General features: G+C 32.7%; 1 protein-coding gene across 3 annotated transcripts in view; it reads right to left on the reverse strand.

Annotated features, from left to right (window-relative positions):
• Positions 1-350: 350 nt before the first annotated feature.
• The window catches only part of LOC129756993 (uncharacterized), a 206,276-nt gene continuing 185,476 nt past the window's right edge, over positions 351-21,150 (reverse strand). For all 3 annotated transcript variants that reach the window (XM_055754076.1, XM_055754075.1, XM_055754077.1), the window contains one exon: positions 351-4,654. In XM_055754076.1, coding sequence (XP_055610051.1) covers positions 4,647-4,654 — 8 coding nt within the window. In that variant the 3' untranslated portion in view covers positions 351-4,646. The remainder of the gene's footprint in view (positions 4,655-21,150) is intronic.

Consider the following 21,150-nt stretch of genomic DNA (forward strand, 5'->3'; position numbering starts at 1 on the left):
TTGTACAAAAGATTTATTTTTGAAAACCTTGTAACTCAACTAAGATTTTCAGACAATATCTATCATGTTAATTATATGTTTGTAACGCCTATAGAACTGGTATTAGAACGCCTTTCTTATGTTGTCAATATAACATTGTTGAAAAGAATCTAGAATTGATACACTCAAAATCCAGATGCAAGTTAGATTTAGATGCTAAAATAATCTTAGCAAGTAAAATTTTCCGACTTTTTTTTCTTAGACTTTAAATAACGTAAAAATACATGTCTGTACCTCAATGTTTTTTAAGAATAATATTTGATTTACGTTACAAGTTTTCCAAAACTTGAAATTTGTACAAATACTTTAAATTAAGCTTGTCAGATTGGCCAGTTTTATTCGAAAAAAAAAACAAACAAATTGTGTTGTATAAATTTTATATTTATACGTCCAAAACAAAATATTTTTAACAAGTTTTATAAAAAAAATCATGATAGGTTTTTTGGAAGCTTAAAATAGGGGAGATAAGGCCATAATGCCCACCTCAAGGAAGACGCCTATTTTACTATAGAAAAAAGCTATAATTTGTAACTCACACCATTGTTTCTTGTTCAGACACTAAAAAAGTCTATTTCCTAACTAGCTGATGCTTGAAAAAGTAAATAAAAACGTTTAAAATGCATTTTTTGCCGAAAGATGAAAATCAGTCATTATAGTGGCATAATGAGAACCCCCACTGGGGCAGTATAAGCAACATTAATCGGGGCACGATGAGCGTTTTCTGCCGTGGAATCTAGCAGTGAATTTCACTCTATGAAGGCAACTGAATAATAGAGCTACAGCTTGACTTGTTTCATCTGACGATTTGGCCTATTGGTAAGGTGTCGGAGAGGTAATCAGTAGATTCGAGTTCGATTCATGTTCGAGGTGATTTTTTTTTTCATTTACCATTCATGAGCGATGGATTTTACACTAAACGGTGAGGCGTAGATCCATCAATCAATGCAATACTAAAAAAATGTGTGACTGTTTGTAGAATACAAACAATTCACACATACTAATATATTATGTTTTTGGTGCTTTGCATCACCCGCTAAGATGCTACTAGTCATATAATGCAACAATCAAAATAATCGATCAGAATAGTAAATGAAAAACAAATCTCCTCGAACAGGAATCGAACTCGAGAATCTGATTATCTCTCCGACATCTTACCAATAGGCCAAATCGTCAGATGTAAACTAAGCAAGCTGTAGCTCTATCATTCAGTTGACCACATCGAATTGAATTCGCTACTAGATGCTATGGCAGAAAATGCTCATCGTGCCCCGAATAATTGTGCTCTGTTCGCCCCGAGTCAACAAATTTAGGTAAGAACGCAAGTTGAAAGTTTATTTAAGTGGAAAATCCAAAAAATAATCATGGTGAAAATTCAGGAATAATGTGTTTTTCATGTTGCAGTGCGTACATTGTAGATCAAGATGATTCAAAGATCATAAAAGCTTGTTTCCTGGTGCTTGAAAATTATAATATTTTCGTCACTTAAGAACCTAAATGTTTTTGTTTAAATATTTCTGTAAAGATGATAAGGAGGGAGATTTCATTTTTGGTAAAAAATTAATTCTATAGGAAGTACGAAACTATTCCTCATGAAAATTTATTTAAGAAAATGCGTACTTTTGTAGAAAAGATACTATGCCCCGGGTGCTCGTTATGCCCTTATCTCCCCTACATTTTGAAATCTGCTGATCAGTTTTGATGAAAAAAAATTTTTTTTTCCTTGGTCAACCCGGATATGTGCTTAAAAATTCTGGCAACCTTAATATAAATACAGTGATTTACAGCAAGGAGTGTCAAATTGACACTCTAGAATTCATTACGGTGATTTTTTTATTTGGGATTTATATAGCGTCCATTAAAAAAATAATGCGAAATTTAAAATTTTTTTTATTCATTTTGGGGCTTCAGATAAAGCTCAGTTGGCGGCAAGTCAGTTGCATCCTGAGCCAATGTTCGCGAGTTCAAAAGACCAAGAGTAAACATTGAACACAGTTGCCTCGGATAAGTATTTCAATAACTGTAAACTTTAAAAATAATGCTTTAAAATTAAACACAAAATAACTTTTATAATAGTTTGTGACCGTAGAATGTAGATTCTAGATGAGATAACTGACAGCTAAAAAGCCAGTACAATGGTATGGTTCACAAAATTGACGACATTGCTTTGGAAGTTTGGTGAATTTAAATTCTTCGGTAATATTCATGAACTTCATGAAGCGCTGCGAACCCCCAAAACCACATAAATTTGTAATCTTCACACATACAGGCCTCAATGAGACAAGAAACCAACGGCTGATACTTTTAGAACCTCAAGAGTGAACCCACTCTTCTGTAAGTCCGATTGCGTTTGTGTCTTTCTCTTTCCTTGGCTTTGGAAGAAACGCCAAATGTGACCATAAAGTTACAATAAAACCCATCACACACGTCACACCATCACTAGAAAAGTATATCGTCAAATTGAATTTTCTTTCGGTACGTGCGGGTACCACACACCATAAGATGGTACTGACTGGGACCAGGAATATTTGTGAGAGAGCGTTTGGCGCGTGAAAATTCCACTTCATTTCCGCATTAAAATTTCACGCCAGCAGGCAACATTCCCAACACACAACACTGCCTGACTGCACGACTGACGACGGGGATTTTCACATTTTCTTCGACTCCAAAAGCAAAGTGAGAGTGCACAACTATTACGGAGGAAAAACCGGGTCGTGGAAATTGAAAAACTCTTTACGTTGTGTATTTTCTTTTGCTCGGTTCACTTTTGCCTTTTTCACAAGGGCTGGAGTTGTTGTTCGTTCTGATCTGGATTGAAATTGAGGGACATTTGCCTGGATCTACACAAGTAGAGCAACGCGTCTCACGTATTTTCTTACTCTGAAATTTCCCCTAGGGGCACTTCCCAAAAGCAACCCAAACGGAAATACGAGGGAAGCTCAATTCACACACAATTTTCCATCGGAACACATTAACTTTTCATCACCACACGAAATGCGGAAAGAAAGTTTTGGCGGATGAAGTCTTTATATGTAGGATATTTTCCGAAAATTTACAAATCACTGCCATTTTGAATGGTTTCAAGCGGCCATTTCTGCGCTTGGCGATTGTCGCGTCGCGCGTATTGGTACGGAATTTAAATTTCCCCGCCACTCGCGTTCTTCAATCAATGTAACAATATTGATAATTGCTGGCTCCGGGTAGAGAATAATTTTTGCAGCTCAATTAAATTGCAACAATTCCGATTTCCATTGTCGATTTATTCTTGAACAAGCTTCTGATCGTTGCGAATGGTTCAGAGGAATTTCCACTTCACTCCCGGCCGGCCGGACGACGGACGAAGATCACAGAAATCCCAACCCGGAGACGGAACACGACGACGACGACGGCGGCTTGCGGCAAAAAGACAGGAAGAAGGGGAAGATCGACAGACGAACTAAGATCGTTCCAAGAACCACGTCCAATCGTGATCGCGGTCGGTACGCGAAAACTTGCGGCTCAAACAGCCGGTGTACTGACTGAGCTGCGAAGATCCCGATCGGGAGCGAGTTCATCGACGGAAAGCGAAAACAAATTTGTGATTCGAATGTTTTTTTTTTGTCTGTTCTCTCTGTTTTGACGATCCCGCCTGCCGAGTCGAGACACTAGTCTCGGTACTGACTTAGTGGAACTCACGAATGTCGCGTCGCCCCGTTCTAGCGATCGTGATTGTCAGACGTCTACGAGCAGATTAGTAGCGTGTCTGCTAAATCGGCGACGCGTAGGGAGAAGGGGGAAGCTGGCTGGCTGTCTGTAAGTAGAACGATACTCGACCGAGCACATATGAATGGATGAATGAATGAAGAAATGGTTCTCCCCTACAAAACGGAGTCACTTGTAAATCTCCGAGTCCAAGCAAAGTGATCTCGAAACACGAGAGCGCATACTCAGAGCTCAAAAAGACGTGAATTCATTCACGTTCTCGGGAGCCGATCGTCTTTCGGGATGTTGCCAGATGATTATATTAGAAACAAACTAAAATGAAAATGAAAGCTCTTGACAACTTATTGATTTCAACATTTGCATCAAAATTGAAAAAAGAAAAATGTAAATTGACACCAAAAGAAAAATTCTGTTGCATGGCGACTGTTGTAAAACAAATGATTTTTCAAGATTCAACGAGTCCAAACTTCTATTTTTTGGATTTTTTGGATCCATGCTGATACTTCCAAGAACCATTTCTGTAGAGAAAAATATGCGAAAAACTCACGATGTCGTATTGCTTAGGACACCAATTCATTAGGTTAATAAATTGATTCAATTAAGCTACAAACTGCCACCGTATCCACTAATCCACTAAGTTATGTTCCAATTTTATTATTGTTTTTGGTTGACATTTTTCGGTGTAACTTCCAAGCTATTTTTTTACGTTTCGATTTACTAATTTGTTTCGGCCATCTCCAGGAAGTGTATTTTGGAAAATCAAAGTATAAAATACACAAAATTAGAATGCAAGTTTGACACAATTTTTTTGTGAAAATTTAAAAAGTACAAGCATTGCTGGGTCAAGTGTATCGATGTAGAAGAGGATCTCTTTTTAGGAAATAAAATACTTACAAAAAAGGTTGGAATTACGTACCTGTAAAAGAAAGATAAGAAGAATTAGTCAAACAATAATGCATAATTTGTTTTGTTTATGAATACTACAATGAACGAAAAAATGTTGATTGTTGATGTATTTTTCATTGGTGTAAACTTGACCAGAAATAGGATTATTTAATCCACTGTTGATTTGTAACCTGTGAAACCTTCAACAACTTAACAGGATTCGTTACAGATTCACGATTTAATTCAACATTCTCTAAATTGTCTCAACCATTCACCCACGAGTTTCAGTCTGATGAAACAGAACCTCATAAAAAGATCTGAAATGGTATCAACCCTTAAAAGCCTCAATCCCTACTATTTTCTCCTATCCGTAATTTCCATCCATTATCAAATTTACTTGAACCACAGTTCAATCCGCGAAAGTCTCAACTCAATGTAAATTTTCCATCAGTAGAAGCCTCAATATGCGGTCTAAGATTCTCTGAATCAGAAGTATTTATACGTTGGCAACTATCTTTTTTAAAGTTCATTTTTAAAATGTTTTTAAAAACAGAAATCTCAACCCGACATTGATGGTTAAATTAATTTGGTAAAACCGTTGATTATTCAAAAAAAAACATCCTTCAAATTTCTGTGAGTGAGAGGTAGAGAAGTATGCAAACACGGTCGAAAATGTACACAAAGTCAAATCAAGGGTTGGCGTGAAGCACATGATCGACAAATACGGTTATGGTCATCAGGGTAGTCAAGACTCATACCAGAATTTTTAATTTTTACTAAGATAAAACTTAAGTGTAGGTTGCATAAATGTCCCGCATTTTTTTCTTCGATAAGCTAAAAATGTTGTTGACGTGGGAGTGTGGGAAAAATCAATCAATAACATAGCTGAAAAAATGTGCGCCGGTCGATGGGAGGTACCAAGAATAAAGTTATTCTTACAAAAAACGATAAATATGTTTTTCAAATTTTTTCATGAATTATCATAATATTACCTTTATTTTCTCCATAGATCAAACGAATGTTTTTCAGATACACGCATTCATCACTGTCCCATTTATAAATGAACTGAACGAAGCTTTATCCCATGGAGATTTTTTTCTCTTGTTGAAATAAATATAAAAGAGAAGAAAGTGAGAGAGGGCAGAAGAAGTGAGAGCAAAACTCAGTCAATGTCATCGAGAAAAGCAGAAAAAACGAGAAAAAGATTTAAAAATCGAAGTATAGAAAAATTCTTAGTTAAAGAAAATTAGAATAAAAGCGAATAGAATAAAGAAAACAGAATTAAAGAGCGAGAATGATACAGATTATTAGAGGTTATAAAACTAAAAATATTTCCGTGCTGCCGAGGAAGTTATGAAAAGAAGAGTAGAGAACGATTATTTAATATTTTTGTAAAATTAAATTAAAAAAGCTTGGCTTGACTACTAGACTGAATCGGTTTGGGGTCATTTTTGCATGAATTTCTCAAACCCTGGTACCTTAAAAGCTTCGTTTTGGTTCAAAACTCCTCCATGATTTTTTGCAGAATTTCGAGTAACGTTTACATGAGTAAAACTGAACTTTTAGGTTCGTATGGGAAAATGGAATATTTTGTATTGAAAAATCAATATATTTTTTTTCTGTGGAACCGAGCCTGCTTATGCTTTTTGTGCCAATTTGTAAATATTCTAAAGGAAATTTTCCGCTGAACAACTTTGTCCTAGACCGTAACTTCGTATCTTATTAGATAAGAAAAAATATTAGGTGCTAATAATAAGCCAGAAGAGACAAACACAGTGTTTAAGAGAGAAAGCAATTAGTAAGAAAGATAAAATAAAATTAAAAGGAATAGTGAAAAACAAGCGAGGTTCCGGAAATTGAAAAAAAAATCTTTCACAATCGCGAAAAAATATCTAGAAAGTGAGAGATTGACACCGCTAAAAAGAATGGCAGAGCGAGAGTGATACAGATTATGAGAGGTGTTAATATTAAAGATATTGCCGTGATGCCGAGAAATTATGCAGAGTACTCAAGAGAGAGAAATTCCATCTTTCTGAACGAATATATCTCGCGTGAGCTTTCATTCCGTCGTATGAAACAAAATGTAAACAAACAGTTTTATTACGAACAAATACAAAAACTAACATAAACTAGTTGCAACTTCTTTCCATTTAGAATATTTGTAGCCTGGAAAACATATTCTATCTGTGAAATACAAATTTTTAAGATGTTTTGATAGCTTTTTCAGCAGTTTTCTGTAAATTCATAAGATGTAAAAATCAATTTTTCATCACTATACCATGTCAAACAAGAAACTATATATACTTTGCGATTGTAAACTTCATAATTTGAAAGAAGTTAAAAAAACCTTAAGTAGAACTTCAAGACATATATCAAAATCGAGATGATGATAACAGATTTCAGAACATTGATGTAGGATTAAAACAAATTCTTTTTATTTTCGGAATATACACGGAATTTACACACATTTTGAGATTTATTCTCATCGGGAATTCAATTTCACTTAAACAATGATACCATTCGATAGATCTTTCCAAATTCCATTAATTTTACCATAACACAACTCATCAGCTGAGTAAATAAAAAAATACACATTTTTGGGGTGGAAATACCTATAAGCGCGCTTCATGTTTCATTAAGAAAACATCGAAATTAATGATTGAAAAATCAAACAATATTAATAATGACTGATTGGAGTACCTGTTACCAAAATAGTGTCAAATACTTGGTGTGGCATTGAGTCAATTAGATTATAAAAGGTTTCTGAGTCACTTCCATCTGTACCGTTGAGCCGTCAACACGTACGCCGGAGCATCGTATCGTTGCTGTGTACCTGCAGGAACATTTTACATTATTTATTTTTTCCTTACCTGTATTTCAATCAGCACTTTTCAGTGCTAAAATTATTTTCATTCTCTTTTATTCATATTTTCTCTTTTCTTTCCAGCATGGGGAAGTCTTCGGCCGGCTCAAGGGCCGGAAGAAAACGGATTGCTGAACCTAATCCAGGGCCATCTGCCAAAAAAGTTGAAATTTCCAATTCATTCGATGTCCTTCATAACATCGGTGATGAGGAAATATTCATATTTAATTCTGATAAGAGTACTAAGAAACCTTCTTCTTCTTCTTATACTCTTAAAAACGAAAAGATTCCACCAATAACGGTCACGATTCCTGACTTCAATGCCTTTCGAAAAGAAATCGTCACTTCCGTCAAGGATGTGAAGATTTCTTTTCAGATCGGTCGAAGGGGAACTGCTCGTATATTGGCGGAATCTTTTAATGATTTTCAAAAAATTTTAAATTATTTGAATAATAAAAAACACCAATTTTTTACGTACGACACTAGAGGTGATCGTCCTTTTAAAGTTGTACTTCGTGGTCTCACCGGCGATCAGACACCGGATGAGATCATAAATGAATTAAATTCTTTGTTAGGTTTTTCTCCAATTCAAGTAATTCAAATGAGGAAAAGAACCAACACGAATAATACCAGTAGTGTTGGTTTTGCTCCTGAACTTTATTTGATCCATTTTAAAAAGGACCAGGTTAATAATTTGAAAATTTTGGAAAAGGCTCGTCTTATGTTTCATTGTCTAGTAAAATTTGAACCTTTTCGTAAATCCCATACCAATTTTTTACAAAATATTACGCAATGTCGTCGTTGTCAAGCTTTTTGTCATGGCACTAAAAATTGTAGAATGAATGCCAGATGCATGTTTTGCGGCTCATTCGATCATGAAAAATCTAAATGCCTTTTTGGTGGTGATAAGCCAAAAACAGAATTTTTTAAGTGTGCGAATTGCGCAGGTAATCATTCCTCGAATTCTCTAGATTGTCTCGTTAGGGCAAAAATTGTTGCTTCTAGGAAAAACCCCAAAGTTTCCAGAAAAGTTTCTTCTCCTCCTTCCTCTTTTTCGTCTTCACACGTCAGACCGGCAAACAACCTGCCTGTTCGCAGTCAGCCTCGGCCTACATTGGAATCACGGCTGGGTAATACCCGAAATGATTTTAATGTTACCTGGGCTGATTCTGCGCCACAGACTCGTTGTTTATCGTTTTCAGAGGTGGTTGAAAATGGGTTGTCCTCTTCAGGTTTAACTAATAAAAATGGGAAAAAACCAAGTCTCAACGTTCATGCGAAGGCTTGGGAAAATCCCCGAAATTCAAATACTTTTTCTTCTCCTTCCTCTTCTGATTCTAACAATTTTGTTGATTTGGGTGAGATTACTGAGGAAAAATTAAAATTTTTGCATCAAAATTTAATGGAAATGATGCAACTTATGTTGAAAGCAAATTCAATGTTTGAAGCTTTCCAAACTACTTTTAATTATGCTAACAAAATTATTATGACTTTACGATTCCCTCATGGATCCAAATAGATGTTTAAATATTATGAATTGGAATGCTAGATCTTTGCTGGCTAACCAAGATGAATTCTTTTTATTTTTGAAAACTCAAAACATACATATTGCTGCCATCACTGAAACTTTTTTAAAGCCAGACAATAACTTGAAAAGCAATGCTTTCTTTAAAATTTTGCGAAATGATCGACTTGATCGACAAGGTGGGGGTGTAGCTATTGTCATCAATAGTCGTCTCAAATTTAGACTTCTTCCTTCTTTCAATACAAAAGTCTTAGAAACAATTGGAATTGAATTAGAAACTTCTATGGGGAAAATTATAATTGTTGCCGCATATTTGCCTTTTCAATGTAGCGGTGAACAGAAAAATTTTTTGAAGGGAGATTTACAAAAACTCACCAGAAATAAATCTAAATTTTTTATTATTGGTGACTTTAATGCAAAACACCGATCTTGGAATAATATTTCATCAAATTCAAATGGGAATATTTTGTTTAATGACTGCTCTGCAGGTTATTATACTGTTGAATATCCTAATGGGCATACTTGTTTTTCTTCAATTAGAAATCCCTCCACAATTGATTTGGTTCTAACGGATTTAGGCGAGCATTGTAGTCAATTAGTTACTCATGCGGACCTCGATTCAGACCACCTTCCAGTAACTTTTTCTTTATCCCAAAGTCCCATTGAAAACCCTTTAAAATCAACTTTTAACTTTCAAAAAGCTGACTGGGAGCGATATAGGAATTTTATTGAACGTAATTTAGATGTAAACGTTCCATTGAATTCAATAGAAGATATTGATTTGGCTGTAGAAAATTTGACAACTTCAATAGTCAATGCTAGAGCCGCTTCAATACTCAAAGTTAAACATAAATTTAATCAACCTTTAATTGATGATGATCTTCAGTTTTTGATACGACTGAAAAACATTCGTCGACGCCAATATCAACGTACTAGGGATCCTTATTTGAAATTTATTTATTGCGACCTTCAAAAAGAGATCAAACGTCGTTTAAATTTCATTCGTAATGAAAATTTTGCCAAAGCAGTAGAGGACATAAAACCCTACTCAAAGCCATTTTGGAAATTAACTAAAATTCTAAAAAAGCCCCAGAAGCCAATTCCTACTTTGAAAGATGTGGATAAACTTCTTTTAACTAATTCAGAAAAAGCTCAAAAATTAGCCCAACAATTTGAGTCTGCTCATGATTTTAATTTAAACGTTGTAAGTCCAATTGATGCTCAAATTTCCCTAGAATTTGATGATATTCTTTCTAAACTAAATGTATTTGAAAGTTCTTGTGAGACAAATATTGATGAACTTAAATTGATTTTCAAAAAATTTAAAAATATGAAAGCCCCGGGGGAAGATGGGATTTTCTATATTCTTATTAAAAAGTTGCCTGAAAGCACTTTAAATTTTTTAGTTAAAATCTTCAATAAATGTTTTCACTTGGCTTATTTTCCCAATAAATGGAAAAATGCCAAAGTAACTCCAATTTTGAAACCTGGAAAAAGTGCTTCAGAGCCTTCAAGTTATCGACGAATTAGTTTGCTTCCTTCTTTAAGTAAACTATTTGAGAGAGTTATTTTGAATAGAATGATGATTCACATTAATCAGAATTCTATTTTCCCTGATGAACAATTTGGTTTTCGTCATGGACATTCTACTCATGGCCGTAGGAACGGGGGGGGTTTTGGGGGTTAAACCCTTCCCCATGAGGGTCCAAAAAAGCAAGCGAGGTATTCTACTCTACACTCAAAATTTCAAATTCATAAACAAATTATGATAATAGAGCAAAGATACTCAAGAGTTATCATCTGAATTAGAAACTTATACAAAAACCTCAAAAACCGATTTCAAGTTCAAAAATTCTGCTACAGTTTTTCAAAATTTTCTCACTTGTTCTAGAATAAGGTTGTCAGATTTTTTTCAGCACGTTTCCGAACCGGAAAAATCTGGGCTGTTTTATATAAAAACCTGGCAAAATCTGCTTTGAAATCTTTGTTCGAATTCGGTTTTGCATTTCACATCAAATTTGATTCATGTTTTTCGAAAATCAAATGCATTTTCAATATTTTGATAATAGTTTTCCGAATATGGAAAAAGAAGAAATTTGTTTCATATTCAAATTCGAAGCTCTTAAACTTTATTCTAACACAAAATTTAAACATTAAAAGCTTCTTAGTGGCGATCCAAAATTGAAAACCAGATTTTGATTCATCATTCGAAATTCACATTTTGAACTCGATTCACAAAACAGATTAAAAATAAATAATTGAAATAATAAATTATGATTAAACCAGCATTACAGAATTTAAATAATAGATTCATGAGTGAGGGCTCTACGATTTGGCCCTTGAAATTCTGATCTTTAATTAAATTCGGAAATCGTATTTTTTGTACGTTTCAGAAATCGTATGGAAATTTGGAAACATTCAGGTTTAGATTTCAGATTTAAAATTCAGAAAAAGATTTAGCTTGTGAATGAGATTTTCAATCGATTTAGAAATTCAAGAGAACATAAACTTAAAAATTAGCTTGTCAATTCAATTTCAGATTTCAAAGCTTTTAATCGGAATAAGTTTGTACACAAAATTCAGCTAAAAATCCAAATATAAAGTAGAATTTGAGTTGATTTTCATGCAAAATATCCCAAATTATAAAAAAAAGACATACACCGTCTTAACCGATTTAGGCTTTACAGACTGAATAAGTGACGTGGACAACTTAAGATTAACATTTAACACCCAGTACCGATATGGGAATCGAATCGATGCCATCGGTGAACCAGCGATTACCGTCTAACCACGCTAACCACTCGACCACCGAGACGTTTTTAAAAATAAAATCGTTCACAGGATTTTTAGTATGGAATTGATTGTTTATGAAAACTATTTCCTGTTTAAGAAACATGTACCAGATCTCCACCTATAAAATCTGCACAATTTTTTTTTTTAATTTTTGCGGTGTGTTGTTAAACATCATGAATATAACAGCTATTTTTAAAAGCCAAATTTCAAACTAAAATAGTGCTAAAATCATAAAATTAATGCAAGGATGCATCATGCAAATTTGATTCGAAAAAGTTTTATCACTTCATGTTTTTTTTTTTTGGAATATTATACTTATTTCACCAAAGGTTAGAATCTTGGAATTTGCAAAAGAGTTTAGAAGATTGGGCTTGTTTGATTTGAGTTTAGAACAAGTTTTTTTTTTTAAGAAATGGAAGGCCACCAGACTTTAAAACAAATTCAAAAAATTTAACCATCGATGAAAGCAAATTTCATATTTTGTTTCTAGAGGTATCATAACAAAAAAATTAGTTCACCCTTTAGGTTAAGGACCACTTTTCTAAAGTTACTTTGTTTAAGGTTTTATTTATGACACTTTACCATCCTTGTGGCATTCGTGACTTCTTTTAAGTTACAATTACATACGAAAACTATTAATGAAACTTGAAAATGAATAATCATATACATAAATAGTTAAAAACAATTTTTTTTAATTTTTTTTTAATTCGTGTGTTGTTAGACAAAAAGTCATAAGGAAAAAATAGTCACCAAAACCCCCCCCATGAGTCGGTTCTTCCTACGGCCCTGATTCTACTACACATCAACTTTTGAGTGTAACTAATATGATTAACGCTAGCAAATTTGAGGGTTCTTCAACTGGTGTTGCTCTTCTTGATATTGAAAAAGCTTTTGACAGTGTTTGGCACAAAGGTTTAGTAGCTAAATTAGCTCGATTTGATTTTCCTGTATATCTCACCAAAATTATTCAAAATTATTTGACTAGCCGAACTTTGCAAGTAAGCTATCAAAATTCATGCTCTGAAAGGATACCCATTAGAGCTGGTGTCCCTCAGGGTAGTATACTTGGGCCTATTTTATACAATATTTTTACTTCTGATCTTCCTGATGTCCCAGAAGGAAAAGGTAGAAGATTATTTGCTGACGATACTTTGCTTTCAGCCAAAGGTCGAAATTTACGGGTGGTACGCAGTACATTGCAACAAAATTTAAATTCCTTTTTGAATTACTTGAAAATGTGGAAAATCTCTCCTAACGCTTCCAAAACTCAACTTATTTTATTTCCCCATAAGCCAAGAGCAAATTTTTTAAAACCTAATGAAAATCATTCCATAACTTTTAATGGGATTTCTTTAGAATGGTCTGATCACGTGAAGTACTTGGGACTCACACTTGATCGGAATCTTTCTTTTAAGAATCACATTGAAGATATTCAATCTAAATGTAATAAATACACTAAATCTCTTTATTCTCTCATCAACAGGAAATCCCGACTTTGCCTGAAGAATAAGATGCTTATTTACAAGCAAGTCTTCCGACCAGCGATAATGTATGCAGTTCCGATTTGGTCTAGCTGCTGCGCGACGAGGAAAAAAGCCATCCAGAGGATTCAGAACAAGGTTCTGAAAATGATTTTGCGGCTTCCACCTTGGCACAGCACCGAAGATCTTCATCGGATTGCAGGCATTGAATCTATCGAAGAGATGGCCAACAAAATCATCTCCAACTTCAGAGGCAAATCGATGCAGTCTTCCATCGCAGAGATTCGCTCTCTCTACAATTAGTTTAATTTTAGGATAGCTTTAGGTTTTAGTTTAAAATATTTTTTTTTCACTACAGGATGTTCTCCTTTATAAAAATGCTTGATTGTGCTCAGCAAATTTAAGTCGAATAAATAAATTTTAGTGATTATTAAACTATAGGGCTCTGAAAGTTCATTATTGAACTGAACACCTAATTTAATGTATTAATGTAATATAAATGTAATGATGAATTGGTACTAATGATATATTAAAAAAAAAATAAAAAAAAGGTTTCTGAGACTTTTTGTTCTAGTTGACTTAAAATTGTAAATTTTTAAGCTCTTTCGTATCTTTCCCATCTTTGCAAGTAACTGATCCAAACTTCTGATAATCACTTTACCCAGCAAACATTTCTGTAGTTTTATTTTTATGATGTTCCATATATATCATTGAAAGATCGTATGAATTAGCACCTGGCACTCCAGAAAATGATTTTTTCTCTTGAAAATCCTTTAGGTTTTAGCAGAAAAATAAAATTAACATCCTTAATATTCTCCGTAAATGGGCTCAGTACACTGTCTAGCAGTTCTGTGTAGTTATTTTGTAGTGCGTTGGTAACGAGAGCGAAAAAATAAACGAAAAATGATCTGAGAGTAAGAAATAGCAATCGAGCATGAAAATAAATAAAATTTACCAAAAAAAGGATAAATTATCTTGGATCAAAAAATTACAGGCTGTGCAGTAGAAATGAAGATGATAAAATGCAGCTAGTGTATCAAAATTCCAAGTAGTTATACGATAATTAACGTGCAGTGAATATTCGATAATTTGCGAATGGACCTGTAAAATTGAAGAACATTGTAGTCATTGCTGAGATTTCTCTTAACAACAAAACAATACAAAAACTAGATGTTCCATCGGGCTAAGTGGAGTAATTATGAATAAAATTACTCAGCTCTAACAAATAGCTATTTAATGTTCAAATTCTTGAAAGTAACCAAAAATAAAGAACTGGTCCCCTTCTTTATATTAAATTTTTTTTTTCTTATTTTTAAGTTACAGCTTGTGGGCGTGAAACATCTAAACAGTGCATTTTTGGGAGATTTGTTGATTTTAAAATTTACTGTTAAGAAGTTAAGGGTTATTTTCAGTTTTACAGGTGAGAGGCACCTTTTCATATAATCACGATCCATAATTAAAAAAAAAACTTTTAAAGTAATGTTTTACACTTCTTTGTGCATGGACTTTTTTTCAACAGAAAATCATATCACACTTTATGGAGCATCAATTACTGAACGTAAAACTCTCAAAAACAACATTGACGAGGGAGTCATTTGAAAAGACAGGTCTCAAAACGTTTATCGTTTCTCAGAGACAAGAATTTTGTTAATAACTGTAACAACAAAATTCTTATAGTTAGGTTTGCAAGTTATAATTTTAACTTGTTAATAGAGCGATAGACTATCACATTTGATCAGTTCTGAGACCCTACTATAACTAATTACCTCATTTAGCCCTTTATTTTTACAAACCTTGAGTATAGATCCGTAACTTAAAATTTTAGAAGATACTGTATACAAGATGAAGAACTGAGTAGTTATACTCATTTTTTCGTGTCTTAAATTAGGTAGTTTCGTTTTGCATACAAAACATCAACATTTCCTTTTCAAGTATTCATTTCTCCACCAAAACAAGAACAATGTTCGGCTTCCAAGTTCATCACCCTCTTCTTTCTAACTCAGCTCTAGAAAAGATGCCCCCAATGTTTTTAACTGTCTACCGATAAAATCTATCATCGACTGTCGACTTTCTTCGGAGGCAGTCGCCCTACAAGATGAAGACTGGTGGAGGAAATAAAGTGTGAAAGAAAACAATCTGTTTTTCCAATTACGACGAACAATAACACTTTGCTTTTGGTCGGTTGTGGAACTCTTACCCTTGAATTGATTCGGATTTGGAAGATATCATCTTGTAATGTCAATGTTCTCTGGATTTCTCTGGAATGATGTCTCAAGAACAAAGAACATATTTTTTGTGAATTATGATTTGTTAAATTTAGTGGAAAATGGAGAATAGTGGCTGCTTTGACAATCTAATGCAGTATAAGAATGTGTAGGTATAGGGATTATTGTAATAATAAACAAATACTTAAAATTGACGTATTGAAAATATAAAATGTTAACTCTAATAAATTATATTGTCCGGTAAAGGGAAAGCAATATCAAACTTCAAGGATTCGTTGATGAAGCTTCAAAATAATAAATGTTTACCTAATGACCAGATAAATCATCTGGTGAGGTTGTTTCGCTTTGAAAGTACCCGCGTAAAATTTGTCACACCAAAAACTCTCCGGCCGGGCACATCTCTTCATGGTGATGCTTCACTTGGTTCTAATAATAGAAAGAAAATTGCCCCGGAGTAAATGATGATCGACATTGGATCTGCAGCACCTCACCTACAAATGTTATCACATGCTGCGAAATGCAATTATAATTATGCACCGAACATGAAGGACCCGTCACGTGCACGTTTTGACAGCAAGCGCTCAATTATGTGAGGTTATGTTTCAGGAGCGTCATCTTGCATCGATTATGATGCGGAATTTTCTGTTTTGTGACAGTGTTTCATTAGGATCATTAACCCTCGTTCGTGTAATATTTATGAACTTAAATTGAATAAGTTTAACTTGGTGACAGTTTTTAAATATAAGTGTTGAACTTTGCAAATATTTTAGTATTTCACTATCAGAATACAAAATAAGAATAGAGAAATAGAATAGTTAATTATAAATACTTGCAAATTCTGAATTTAACTAAAGACACAACTCTGCAGAACATAATAAGTTGTTTTGAATAGAGTGAAAAAGATACTGATGGATCTATTGGAACTAATAAAAATAAATGTAAATTTTTTAACATGATTTTAAATTTCTTTTTCATTTTGAAAAATTTTCAAATTTTATAATGGAAAATTTAAAAGAATTTCAAGAGTGTTACCAAAAATACTGAGAATTAAATAAGTGTAAATAAATTCAAAGCCTAGGTTGTGCAATTCTATTGATGATTTCTAAGGTTACATTAGATAATTTTATCATTCAATATTTTTATTAAGAACTAAAGATCAAACACAAATTTTTGCTCATAAATTGAAATGGTAATTTTATCTACTTGCTTTAATACTTAACGAAATGGAGGATTTGACCGAATGTTTTCGTAAATTTACCTACAGGACTATTTTCATTTAAAAAAATATTTTCATATTATTACAATTTTTTTGGTATACACTTTCAAACTACCAGCGGTCAAATGACGGTAAACACTTTTGCTCTATAGTTCTCTTGTTTCTCAATCGATTGCTACAAAACTTATAGTTCTGTAATGCTTGTAACGTGGCTGGAATATGATTTTAAGACAATATTCAGCTACCATCGTTTATTTGAACATTATTCAAAGTCGAAGAAAAAATCATATTTATTATGTTTGGAAAAAAAAGTGGAACTCAGGTGTTCGAATAATCTCAGAAAATGCAGATTGAAAAAAAGTTCGAAAAACCGCTACATTTGAAAATTTCAAATCAATTTCAAAATTTTTGTGTTTCGTATTTGAGAAATCTGAAGATGCCAAAATTTGTCAAATTACGAAAAATAACAATCCACTAAACAAATATTTTCTACTGTGTCTGAAAAACCTCTGACGGTTTTACATAACTTTTTCACAGTTTTTCTGGCCATGGTTTTTTTTTTAATTTATCCGCTTGTAGAAAATGAATCTGACAACTTAAGCTTACTTACACAGTAAGTTAAAAAAAAATCGAGCACCTAATAACTGATCTATAGCCTTTTAATAAGTTTTTTTGATTGAAAAAGTTCGACGTTTCAAGCATTTCTGGTAGTCTTTTTCGAGGTAATAATCTGTCTGGTGTTTGATAATTCCCTTGAGACAGTCGGGCATTTCAAAAGCGGAAAAATGTTGGAATATTCAAAACATGATAAAATTTGATATTATTGAAAGCCTTAACCAAAAATATGTGGATCTGATAATTTCAGTTATCTGAAATCAATATTCGCATTTAGAACATACCTACTTCAAAATTAAAATAAACTAAGAGTTTTAGTATACGATGCTAAAAAACAGTTTAAAAATGAAAATAAAAGTTTGAAACTATAGTTCAGGAACCACTTCCAAAATACAAGAAGAGAAGTTTGAATTCAAAAATAAAATCTTGAATTAAAAATCTAAAAACTAATAACGAAACTCAGATTTAGAAAAATAACTTAAGGAACTCTTAATTTAAAAGAAAAGCGTTTAGCAGTTGGAGTAAGAATGCCAAATAAAAATTCAAAAATCAGAATAAAGATGCATTAGAATTCGGAACCAAAACTCAAGCTCAGCAATTCAAATCTGGGTGATCATCAGCCCCCCCCCCCCCCCCCCCTCAAGCGGAAAAATCCGTTAAAAATTACACGAAAACGCCCAAATTTCAAAAAAAAAATCTATTCAAGTCGGAATACCCTTGATTTTCAATAAAATTTCACTCCGTGGTAATGTTCCCCAAACAAATTCTATTACCCTTTTTTTTTGCAGAAAAATACCCAGAAGTTTAGTGTTATCACTTTAGTTCTACAAATAACTAAATAACAAAAATAACCAATAACGAATAATAAAAAATTACCTAATTTTTTTCCAAAAATTACCTAACTTTATGGACTTAATAACTAAATATCAATACTTTTTCGTTCGAAGCCATTTTACATATTTGTAAAAAAAATCGATTTTGTACCGTTTTGTATCGTTTTTTTTTTCAAACCACGCCTTAAGAAGTGTTTTATATTTCTTCTTTTCTACCTAACACAAAATAATTTTTTATTCAAATAGAAAAACCCTAATGGTGGATACTTAAAGACCTAATTGTCATTAGCTATTTAAGATCGAAAAACACGTGAACCAAGAATTTCTGACGCGACCAAAAGGATGATTTTTCGAAAAATATTCCCATTTCCAGTATTTTCATGTTCTCTTAGCATTTGACAACTCATTTTCAAACAGTTGCCATCAGTACGGATTGTTAGTTTAACATGTTTTGAAATATTCTGCGCAAAAAGTAAGTTAAAGTAGTGATTGGTTTTGGTTTTATGCTGATTCCAGAAAAACCCCAGCTAAAATCGGGGTTTGTTTTAAGAGGGGTTAACAAAAATTTATTTTTGTTTTCTTTTCCATAAAGTAACAAATTAAAAGCAGACATACATATATAAGAGAGAAAAGCAGCAGATTTTTTTTTCAATTATTTTTCAGTAATAGTGTATCATTGCCTGTTAAACAGGATTTTGAAAGAAAAATTGAAAACTTTGAAATGAAGATATTATTTTTTTTTTGATAATCTTCAAATGTATTTAAATTATAAATTTCTTGATACATTTGTAACTTAAAGTCCGGATTTTAACAACAAAAAAAAACAGCTTAAACTCCACTCTTTCTCAATAAAAGACAAATTAAAATCCTTCATTTTCAATAGCTTTGTAACATTTTATAATTTTCTAAAAAAATACTCAGATTTTTCAACACTCCCAAACCAGTCAAAATCAGCTCTTGAATTGTTTGCACCAATTCGATTTTTTTGCCTTATACTATCAGAAATGAATCCTTCATTTCATAATTTATTCATTATTTCACAAAAATAGTTTCGAAATATAGAGAAAATTGTGCCCTCAAGGAATAGTAGACAATTTAAATTAAGAAGATGCATTTAAATTCAGGAATCGCGCAAGTACTAAAAATGTCCACAACACAAAAGCTCTAGCTTACATTTTTTGAAAACTGTTCGATTTCTTCTACCCAAAACGCTCTAACTTCGAGCTTTTTCCTAACAATACTTGCATGTTTATCTAACAATTCTACTTTGAGTTTCGTAATTCATCGAATGCTAAAAATTAAATAGGGGAATAGGTGTACATGTTTTAATAAGTGTTTCGAAAGATTTTGGCGTCATGAATTTGATAATTCGTCAGATTTGGTGCCATGGCTTATATAATTTTAAAATTGAGCGATTTTTACTAAATTCCAGTTGATAAACTAATAAACCTACATTACAGCTAAATACTGATTTATTCTTCATTTAATGAAGGATTCAGATTTTGCCAAGATTTTCTAATTTCAGAGATAAAATGCGCTACAATAAGGTTGCCTGAATTTTCTCCGATCATATTCGGGCTGGACAAATAAGGGCTATCTGAAATAAAACCCTGGGAAAATCCGAGCAGTTGATTTCAAAATTTTCTTTTTAACTAAAAAAACCGAGCAGTATTCCGGCAAATTTGGGAGAAAACACATGTATTATTGATTAAATATCAAGAATCCTTAAAATCGTTCATGTTAATTTTGACAAAACTCGTTCGAAAGTTTTCAGTTTTGGTCACAAAAATAAAAAAAAATTATTTATAATCGTTTTTGAGTTTTTGTTCGTTTTTGCAAATATAGTGATACAATTCGGGGAAAATCCGAACATTTTTCTACAAAATCCGGACAACCGGGCCGGACCGTTATTAAACTTTGAACTGAATATCTGAGCAAGTCCGGGTAAAACCAGACAATATGACAAGCTTAAATCAGCAACAAAATGTACATATTTCACAAATCAAATCTATTGAAAATGATCGGACTATTTCTGACGTCACAAAAAGGGGCTTTCAATGTTCGATATTTTGATTTATGTACAACTATGTACAAAACTGTAAAACGTTTAGTTTGCGAAAATATCTAAGATTTATTTTAGTTTAAAATTTCTTTGAAATTTGGTCTAATTCCTCCATTTTCGTAGAACTGTTTAGGTTGCCGGAATTTCCCCAATCGTATCCGGGCTGGACAAATAAGGGCTATTTGAACTAGAAACCTGGAAAAATCTAAGCAGTTCTTTTGAACTTAAAAAACCGTGCAGTATTCCGTCAAATTTAAGAAAAAAAAAACACATGGATTATTGATACAATATCAAGAACAAAAAAATGAAACATTACAATACAATCAAAACACATCAAAAGATTTTAATCTGTATTTTAGGCTTCCATAGATCGTTCATGTTTATTTTGACAGTTTTCATTTTGGGTTACAAAAATAAAAAATTATAGTTACTCGTTTGGAGTGTTTTGTTCGATTAATAAAGTAAAACAATCTGGAGAAAATACGAACATTATTTCCATAGAATCCGGGCATCGGGCCGGGCCGGACCGTTCTTAAATTTTCAACTAAATATCCGGGCAAGTCCAGACAATCTGACAAGCTTAATTTAGAAAAAAAAATTAAATTCGACCATTTTTAGAAAGTTTATTTGAAAATGATCTAATTATTTCTGACTTCACAAAAAGGTGTTTTAAATGTTTGATATTAAAGATTTTTAATTATTTAACAACTATGCAAAACGTTTATTTTTCAAAAACATCTAAGATAAATTTTGGTTTAAAATTTCATTGAAATTTGATTTAATCCATCTGTTTTCGTAGAACTGTTTAAAATATCAAAAAGAAATCTTATGTTACTTTTTCTCAGGAATCGTAATTTCTCGCAGTTATCGAGAAAATAAATCATTTAATGAAATCCTTTATTTTCAATAACTAT

Source organism: Uranotaenia lowii, chromosome 3, assembly GCF_029784155.1.
Source record: "Uranotaenia lowii strain MFRU-FL chromosome 3, ASM2978415v1, whole genome shotgun sequence".
NCBI classification, from domain to species: Eukaryota; Metazoa; Arthropoda; class Insecta; order Diptera; family Culicidae; genus Uranotaenia; species Uranotaenia lowii.